A 9,994-nucleotide genomic window follows, 5' to 3' on the forward strand; every position below is an offset into this window, starting at 1 on the left:
CAATTCCCATCTGCAGAGCAAGCTTAGTAACCATGTAGAGACTGACGTGGTCAGGCTCTCAGCTGCTTCTCTCTCTAGTTTAATGAGTTTGCATCAGTTTCTGTAGCTTATCTTAAGTGCAGATGCCAGGAGGGAATGAAATCCCAAGAACTCTTTGCCTTCACCAGATATGTAGCGAATTTTACGTGGTGGATTGTGACTAAATTGTGCTTCATCTCGGCTTTGCTTCATACATTATAAGCAAACATGTTGTTTTTCTGCTGGTGGGGGAAAGAAGAGCGGAGATAATATGCATGTCATAGTTTCATGGAGAGGGAAAGAGTTGGCAAAGTATGGCCTTGTGGTCAAGATAAATATGGAAATCTGATGATCAGAGTTCATCTTCTGACTCCGCTACAGGCCATGCTTCTAACTATCCAGTTACAGATAAATAATAATGAGTGAGTTGATTTGTTTGAGCTTGACAACATAAATCCTGGTAGCATGGATATTACGTGGAACATGAGTTTGATGGCAGTGGACACATGAAGGAGCAATAAAGATAGACAGGARCCTAAGCTCTGATTTTAGGATTCCCTGAGGACCAAGGGCAGTGCTAGCAAGACCTGCAGCAGCTCAGCTTCTGTTTGATCTTGCTCTCCTGCTTCCTTCTCAGAAGTGTCAGGGACTTGCTCTTCTCAAGCATGTGTCTACAGTCTGCCTGCTTATGCTGTGAAGCAGCAGTTGTGTCACAAGTGTAGCGGCCTGCTCTCAATTTGAGGCAGGAAGGTGGTGGAAGGTGGATACTGAGAAAGGATTTGGACCAGGGTAAAGGATRCTGGAGCTAGTTCACAGAATCACAGGATGGTTGAGGTTGGAAGGGACCTCTAGAGATSATCCAGCCCACCCCTCTGCTCCAGCAGGGACACCCAGAGCACGGGCACAGGGTGGTGTCCAAGTTTTGAAGACCTCCAGAGAAGGAGACTCCACAGCCTCTCTGGGCAGCCTGTTCCAGGGCTCTGTCCCCCTCACAGTGAAGAAGTTCTTCCTCACACGCAGGTGGAACTGCCTGGGTTTCAACTTGAACCCATTGCCCCTTGTCCTATCTGTGGCCACCACTGAGAAGAGCATCGTTCTGATCTTTGTCTTTAAGGTGAAAACACCAGACATTAATCAATGTATTTCTCACGGTAATTGATTCAGGTTAAAAGCTGAGGTTTTTGTGGACTACAAGCTGTTAGCACTGTGGACCCCAAAACCACTCAGTTTTGGACACCCATGGAACTAAGTGCTGCTTATTTCACATCAGAGCAGTGGAGATGGTGGCACTTGTGCCTGYTGCATTGTAAGAAGTTTCTGCTTTAGTTATGTTTATAAAAGAGTATAAGGTTTAGCGTTAAAAAAGCTAAGAAAAAGTATATGCATTTGCCTTTRCTTAAAGATGTGAGTATAATATTATTAAGAACTCAAATCGTGATATAGCTAATCCTGTTTCATGTAACCGTTGCACTAAATACTCCCAATATTTGTAATGTAATGTAATATTTTTACAGCTGCACTTAGTAAATAAGCACTAATAGAATGTTCTTCCTTTTTTCTTACAGGATGGCAAGCCAATGAAGAAATGGGTGAATATGAGTCAGGAATTCATAAATCAGCATACAGTGGAACATAAAGGCAAACAAATTTGTAAATATTTCCTTGAAGGGAGGTGTATTAAGGTAATTATGCACTGTGCCTGTCTGTCTGTTCTGTGCCAACAGAAGTGTGTGTGTGTAAGAATTTTCCAGTTTCCAGTCCAGTCCSTGATAAAACACAATTCAGAAAATTGACAAGCAAGTGCATCCGTTAGTTTTAGTTTTTGTGTATTTAGATCATTTTCTGATTCTTTTTCAGATGGYGAAAGTAAAAATGAAAATTAGTGTGCTCTTCCCAAAATGGGGGGAAATTGAAAGAAATGCATGTGTTGATGACTTTATATATCTTAGTATTAATATCCGTTATGTTCAGTAAGATGAGTATTTGCTGCCACCTTCAGTTTTAAAACAAATAGCTGTAAGAGCACTTCTTCTGTTTTTTCTTTTTTCCCTGAAAATAGTTAAAAGGATTGTAAAACTTACCAACAAACTAATTCTTATATGTGAGATGATCCAGTTGATATAAAACACCATATTATTTGGACTTTATTCTTCCTATGRTAAAGGATTTAATACTTTGGACTCTTTCCGTTTTCCCTTGTTCCCTTAAAAAAGAATCATGTTTTCTAATCAGTTGCAGCAGTTGATTATATAAGAATATAATTTCACTAACAGKTGTATTTAATGCATTTTTAAGTGCAGTTTTCTAGGTGGACACAAAAAAGAGAATTACTTGCTGTAAGACGAGCCTGTTTTCTATGGACCATCAGATCAGCATAAATTATTTTGATTACAGATTCAGGAACTATTTCCCTATAAGCAGGGCCCAATTTGTAGTTTTTCAAGGACATGCTTAGGATGTAGTTCTGTGTTAATAAAGATAAAAAGTTTAAGCTAAGGAGGATGTTTTCAGTATGGAATGAGATTATTTGAAGTTTCAGACTCATAACGTTTCTATTGTTTTCTTATTCATAGGGAGAGCAGTGTAAATTTGATCATGATGCCGAGATCGAAAAGAAAAAGGAAATCTGCAAGTTTTACATACAGGGTTACTGYACCAAAGGAGAGAACTGCATTTATTTGCACAATATCCTTTAACAAAAGCTATACTTGAATTAAACCCTATCACATTTTATTTTCACATAACTTGACCTTCATTTAGCATTCTGTTCCAGACTTGCCTGAAGTGAGCACATATTCTTATGTATAGTTCATCCCTTAGTTTTTATTGAATATGGTCTCAATGCAGATTTTCCCAAATACTTTTCCTTATTGTTTTTCTTCTTTTGTATGCTGCTTCTTTTATGTTCTTTTGTGTATAGTTAAAACTACAAATATTGATCGGCTTTAATTATAAGTAAATGAATCTAAAGTCCAACCTGAAAGTTTATATTTACTCTTAACTGATGTACGTGATCTAGTTGGTGATTATTTCATTAAATGATGTGTAAGTGGTGGTTATTTCATTTTATACCAGAGAATAGGTAGATTTCCTATAGTATTTTTTTTCCTGTTTGAGTATTGTAGAGAAGAGAATAATATAACGTTAGTGTGTTGTTTCATTTTGACAGATTTTTAACATTTTAAGTATTAAAAAGCTTCAAGTTAGACACATTTTTATATATATATGTTTATATATATATATATATAAAAACCCTGATCTGTTCTTTGTTATAAAGCATGTGTGCTCTACTCTGAAACTGAGACCATCAACAACTTAGTGACAATATTAGGATCAAGTCAAAAATAATGTTCAGGCCATGGTAATGTAGCTATTAGTAGGATGTTAAATGAAACTGAGAGGTAAGATAGTCAYTAGCTTACAAAATTCTTAAGACATTGCTTTGGAGTGATTTATGCTAAGGAAGAACTGAAGGATAGCTGAAAGATAAATTCTGTAAATTTGCCAAATAATGCAAACCACAGGCAAACTTTTGCTAAGAATCCTTAATAGATTGCTTACATGAATTCCCTTGCAAGTTCTACCATACAGGAGCAAAATGCTATCAAGGAGATAAGTGCAAATTTTCTCATGCTCCCCTGACTGCGGAAACCAAGGAGCTGTTGGATAAGGTAATTCGTGGTCTGTAAATGAGATCTGTTTCTAAAATGTTGGGCAGGAAGTTTCAGTGTGAGCCAGGGGGAAGAAGTTGCTAAAATGATGTCTAGCTTTAGCTTTCCAGAAGTCAGGATGTCATCTGAGTTACTGTCGCACATAAGGTGTGGAAAGGAACAGGGTGATTCCTATGAATGCTTCACAGATCTCTCCAGTGACTCTGCAACAAGTTTTAGCAGTAAAGTGACACAAATTTAACCCTGAAAACATTATGAATTTTAGAATAAGTAATTCTTTCACCTAAAATTCCAGGTCAACTGAAACAGACCTTTATAAAATTGTACTTTCCTGGTTACAAAAACTAAATTTTCTTCCTGGCCGTTAAATCAACATGCTATAGGGCAAAAGTAATGATAGATTGATATTTCAGCTGAATTTGGTATCCATAGATAGCAGCGTTGTTGCAGGCAATTACGTTCAAATGAAAAAAAAGCAAGACTAGGTTAAACTGTATAAGCTGCAAATTTAATCAAGGGTGTTCTACATGTCTTTGTTTTAGGTTTTGAATAATGAGGAGGAACCACAAAATGAAGATGAGAARGAACTGGAAGAACTTAGAAAACGTGGCATAGTTCCTCTCCCTAAGCCACCCCCCGGTGTGGGACTTCTGCCTACCCCACCTGAGCAATATCCGTTTTCTGAGTCGGATATAGAAAACTTTCAAGATCCTTCAGGAGAGTATAAGAAAATCCCGTCTCTCTTTGAAATAGTTGTGAAGCCGACAGTGGATTTAGCGCACAAAATTGGAAAAAAGTAGGTCTCAGTATTTTCTGTAGAGTCCTTTAGAAAAAGAAACACGGTGATTTGAACGGTTGGCAGTACTTCTGTGGAAAGCATATGCTTCTTGAGTGTATTGCAAAGTTAATGATGTGTCATATATTGGTTATCATAATTATTTACTTATTAAATGCTTTCCATGGGAAACAGCTGTTTCTGAGCCGTGAGCTTCCAGAAACTCACTCCATTAGTTCTGGTTTTGGCTGTGTGCCTGTCTTGCCTATCTCTTTGCATCTGAACAAAGTTCCTTCGCCTTCTGGAATCTTTTAGGGTTAACTTTTTCTTGACTGAAGCCAGTGGTGGCTCCTCATGGAGACTGTTGTCCCTGAGATGTTCAAAACTATTAATTTCAGCATATGTTCGGTTTTCCATGTGCCAGTACTGGAAAAAAAAAAGAGTTCTGCTTTCAGACAAGTTGTGTAGACAAGTTCTAGTATGATGTTATGATGTATTTGTAATGTAGGCAGGTATTACTGCTGAAAATTATTTTGCCTCTTTCAGACTTCTATGGAAGTCTTGATCAGCTGAGTTTGAGTAGACATCTGTAAGAGGAGGTAGGAGATAGGTAACAGGCTGTTGATCTGTGGAGATGCAAAATGTGGTTTTTTTACATATTTTTTTTCTTCTTACAGACCACCAACCTTCTATAACAGCTCGTCACCGCCAAGACCACCATTTCAGGGGAATGACCCCCACTCTCAGCATATGTACAATCCAGGTTCGAGTCCCGGGCCGGGACCCGGCATGTCCCAAGGACACAACGGACCACCGATGCACCCTGGTTCTCCTGGCCATCATCCGTGTGGCGGGCCTCAAGGGCCAGGAATGCCACATAGTCCTCCTATGCAGGGTGTGCCACCAGGCTTTCTAGGACCACAGAACCAGACTGGTATGCCTATGCAAGCACAGCAAGGTGGCCCACCTCTAACACCATCAGGCCTTGGTGGATCTTACAATGCCCCAGGAGTTCAAGGACATATGATGAATATGCCAAGAGATAATCATTGTCCTCCAGGGCCACAGTATCAGCAAATGCCTGGTGAAAGGCAGCCGAATATGAATTATGAGCCTATTCAGAACCCAGCAGACTTCTATGACAATTATTATTCTCATCAAGCCGTACACAACTTCCAGCCGTCTAATAACTCTGGTGGTAAGCTCTTTTCCAAACAGTTCTTCCTTAACATGACACTTGGTAGTTGGGTGGCATCAAGGCATTGTGTCCCCAAAGCTGAACCCTGAAAGAATATTGGAGACAAGTCCATTTCTCCTGAAATGTCTTCAATGTGTATGGGGTGGTTTTTTTCCAGCTGGTGCTTCCTAATCATACAGAATATAATTGAGCCTAATTTTGGTTTAAGTGTTTCATGTTTTAACTCTTGTGCTGYGGAAGTTTATGTAGGATTTCAGCTAACGAGTTTTTTTGGTGCTGCAGATGGAACGTGGCATGGCGAGTTTGCAGATCATCAGGCTCACCTTATGGCTCAAGAGTCGCATGCCGGTGGAAGTGAGTCAGACTGCATGGGTAAAATGGGCCATAAACCAGCCATTAATGTGCCGGATTTCCTGCCAGCAATGCAGAAAGCCCTTTATGTAAGACTTAGTCAAAAGCACCAAGAGGATGGAGACTCTATGAGCAGCCAGGGTCAGAGAGCAATGAGCAAAGAAGAAGGTAAAGCTAATTTTTCTGAGATTTGAAACATTCATATTGAGCACATCTTTAGTCTAGAACAAAGCAGTTCAATCTGCAGATCAGATTCAGTCAGACAGAATGTGCTGGTCCCTTGGCTTGCTCCCTGCTGCTCCTGGAAATGTTTTGGTCGTATGAGCAAAGTGCATCTTCTGCTGTATCAAATGACCACAGTGATACTGCCATGTAATTCTGCTCAAATGACGAGCGAGATGTGGAGATGCAGCCCTGGAAAACCTAGGGTTTCCAAGAAAACCAGAGTAACCTGCCCTAACTGGACAGTTCTCACCAGTGCTTTGAAGGGACTGCTCCTCCCACTTAAAGGGATTTCACGAGCAGTGTAACAGAAAAACGTTCCTCTCAGCAGCCTCCTTGTAGCTTCATCCTGTTGCTGCCTTTTGTGGAGTATTTAGGTGACCCTGCTAGAGCAGGAGGGTTGGACTAGGTGATCTCTAGAGGTCCCTTCTAACCTTAACCACTCTGTGAGTCTGTGATTTACGTGACACAGCATGGAAACCTCGTGTGGGTTAGGTCGTGGGGCTGACAGTGCMCTTCTGTTCTGAGCTTACTGAGCCAGAGCAGACCAGGGGTCTCCCACCGGACCTGAGCATGCAGCTGTGTAAATGATGCTTGTGCTGTATTGCCTTCCAATAAACTGCAGGGGACACTGAGACTTTATTCTTCAAAATTAAATGTTCTTACCACCCTTGATGAATATTGACCGCTCCCCAAAACCTTGTGATTTGGACSATAATGAAGCTGCTATTCAGCATTTGTAATCGATGTGTTGTCAAGGCAAGTATCAGGTTCCATCCAACGTGTCCTCCTCTTACAGCAAGGAAGGACTCCTTCATTGAGACTCCAATTTTAAATATTCAGTGGGGTTTTTTTAACTAGTATAGGTAGAAATAATTGTTTGARAGAGTGTTATTTTCTCAGATTATATATTTTCATGTGCATCTCATACTGAGTTTTACATAGAGTTAAGTAGAGATTCAGTGTATCTCGACTCATTTTTTGTTGTTATTTCAATAGTTCATTTAACCCCATCTTCTTCACTTTAGACCAAAGTTGTTATAATGCAGTGAATTATAATAGTAGATCTAGATTCCATTTTTTTTTTTTTTTTAGATGTTACTCATTGATAGCAATGCATGTTTTGGCTCATTTCCCAGTGATCATTTGCTTGAAAATACATATACATTCTGAGAAACACGATGTTTCTAATATATAAATATGTGTTCTTTTTTTTTTTCAGATGACAATGTAAACTGGTACTCCAGCAGCGAAGAGGAAGAGGGGAGCAGCGTTAAATCAATACTCAAAACTTTGAAGAAGCAAAGTGAAAGTTTCCGGAGCCGGCAGCAGCATTCCGCAGAGCAGCACATGCTTGGCATTCCCACCGACCCAAGGCTGGCGAAAGACAAAGGCCCCCAGGCTGCTGACCCGAGGCTTAGGGCCTCTCCGAGGTCAGCCCCCAGGAAGCCGTCGGAGTCCGCGGCCTTGGACCCGCGGCTCGCGCGGGACCCCAGGATGCTCAAGGTGAGCGAAGGGGCCCACGGCAGCTCGTCCCTTGCGGGAGCCAAGCTGGACTTGCAGCACGTGCACGCGGGCGTTAAAGTCAAGCAGAAAGGCATGGACGATGACGAAGAGGATTCGGAAAGAGAGCTGAGGGAGCGAGCTTTCCTCATCCCCTTGGAGCCGTTACCCGGGGTGACGCTGAGGGATCCGCGCTCTCAGCTGAGGCAGTTCAGCCACATTAAAATGGATGTTACCCTGATGAAGCCAAACTTTGCTAAACATATTGTATGGGCTCCTGAAGACTTGCTCCCGATACCTTTGCCTAAACCCGACCCGGTCTCGTCGATTAACTTACCTCTTCCTCCGCTCATTGCTGACCAGAGACTTAATAAACTGCGGAATTTAAAAAACGATCCCCATCCAAATGCAATGCCAGCTGACCCCAGGCTAGCTGCAAAGGCAAAAACCAACTTAACGGGCAGAAGTGGCTATTTGGATCAGCCTGYAGACTCGCATGCCAGTAGCTCGAGCAAATTAGGAGACCCCCGCTTGCAGAAAAACGTCGATCCCAGACTCCACAGACTGTCTAGCACAGACGCACATCATGGACTCGCCAAGGATTCGCACCCCCCCAAGTTTGACCCTCGCCTCTCTAGATCTGCTGCCAGCTCCTCGCAGTCCTCRGAAGCCGCGACTTCGAAAGCCGACCCCGATGCTCTGCCTCCGTACGCACCCAAGTTGTCATCGAGCGGCGTCAAGCTGGGAAGCCCGGGGTCCATACTTAGTGGGATTAGTTTGTATGATCCAAGAGACCACAGCTCATCACTGGACACAACTCCGGCTAGTTCGGGGGAGAACGGAGAGAATCAGAAAAAAAGTATTTTGAAAAATTCTGGTAAAAATGAGGCCAGTCTCTCGGAAGAGTCAGTGCTGCAGAAGGCTGCCTCCAGCGTGGAAAAAACCCCAGAAGCATCAGCAGAACCCCCTTCAGATAAAGCAAACAGCAGCGGGAAATCTCAGGCTAAACACTCCAGCGCCGCGCCTGCAGTGCATAATCTCCCTATCCAAGCTTTGTCAGGCTTGATCAGACCACAGTACAGTGATCCAAGGCAGGTTCGACAGCCTGGACAGGTAAATCAAACACAGGAGAACGACCCAAATGGGGAATCGGATGATAAGTCATTAAAAGATGTTTTCAAGACTTTTGACCCAACTGCTTCACCGTTTTGTTAGCAATTGATTTTGTCTTTTTACTGTTGTGAATATTGCAGTTCTCTGCTGTTTTGTAACTGGTTTACCTCTTTGCTTTATTTATTTTTAAATTATAATTATCAACACTTTTCAGCTGCTAATCTCAGAACCACATGCAGTTATACAGTATGCTATAGTGTTTGCAAAGCTGTGGTATTTTCTATATAATACTTTTCCAATTTCAGGGAGACTAATAATTGACATGTAGAAAAAAAAAACGTATCGTGTTAGAGCTGATAAAAGCACTTTCATTGTAAATAAGTCATTAAGAAAGTCTGAAGACCTGTATATGTGTGAGCTGTCTCTTTCATAAACAACATTTAGATATGATTGCCACATTTGTATGATTGTATAGACACAAGCAATATTATGTACATTACTGTGAGAGACACTGTTTGACAAGGATTGTCTGATGCATCAAGCCAAACGTACTAACTGAAATGTACCTAAATGAGTTAAAAGGAAAATGGTGAGCCTACTTTTCCGATCAGTTGATGTAAGACATTGGTTTTTATTCATGCAGTCGATATTCTTAGCGTAAAAGATACCTATATCACATATTGAGGAGTACAAATGTCATATCTTTCAAAAGTATTTTATTCTATACTGTATATAGAAGAAATTGTGCAGTACATAACTAGAAGAAAGTTACTGTTAAAGTGGAGAATACCTAAGCTAATACAAAAAAAAAAGGTTTTTATTTAATTTTTTTTTCCACGCATACACAATTCTGATTAGTGCTCTAAGTTACATTGTGGTGTTCATGTATTTCAATGTATTTTTGTATTCCGCTGCTTAATTTGTATTGCTTTTTTGTATTGATGTAACTGCAGTACTTGTATTCATTGTGTCTTTATGACATTTTTAACAAAACAATTAAAAAGGGTACAGTTCAAGCCTGGTGGTGACTGTGATGTCGACACGTTTGCAGCTCTTTCCCTTGGCCTAGGGAAACGACAGGAGGGATGAAACGGGAATGAAGGTGCTTGGATGTCTCTTAGTACAGACAGCTGCTAATACCAC

The 9,994-nt window shown here is 41.0% G+C and overlaps 1 protein-coding gene across 1 annotated transcript in view; it reads left to right on the top strand.

Moving 5' to 3' along the window:
• Nucleotides 1–9,749, top strand: part of ZC3H6 (zinc finger CCCH-type containing 6) — a 37,308-nt gene extending 27,559 nt beyond the window's left edge. Inside the window, exons 6-12 of the mRNA XM_026044025.1 lie at nucleotides 1,584–1,700; nucleotides 2,592–2,703; nucleotides 3,580–3,689; nucleotides 4,232–4,485; nucleotides 5,142–5,662; nucleotides 5,945–6,181; nucleotides 7,458–9,749. Of these exons, the coding sequence (XP_025899810.1) occupies nucleotides 1,584–1,700; nucleotides 2,592–2,703; nucleotides 3,580–3,689; nucleotides 4,232–4,485; nucleotides 5,142–5,662; nucleotides 5,945–6,181; nucleotides 7,458–8,953 (2,847 nt within the window). The 3' untranslated portion in view covers nucleotides 8,954–9,749. The remainder of the gene's footprint in view (nucleotides 1–1,583; nucleotides 1,701–2,591; nucleotides 2,704–3,579; nucleotides 3,690–4,231; nucleotides 4,486–5,141; nucleotides 5,663–5,944; nucleotides 6,182–7,457) is intronic.
• Nucleotides 9,750–9,994: the final 245 nt, after the last annotated feature.

Source organism: Nothoprocta perdicaria, unplaced genomic scaffold (assembly GCF_003342845.1).
Source record: "Nothoprocta perdicaria isolate Ctin4 unplaced genomic scaffold, notPer1 scaffold_347, whole genome shotgun sequence".
NCBI lineage: Eukaryota > Metazoa > Chordata > Aves > Tinamiformes > Tinamidae > Nothoprocta > Nothoprocta perdicaria.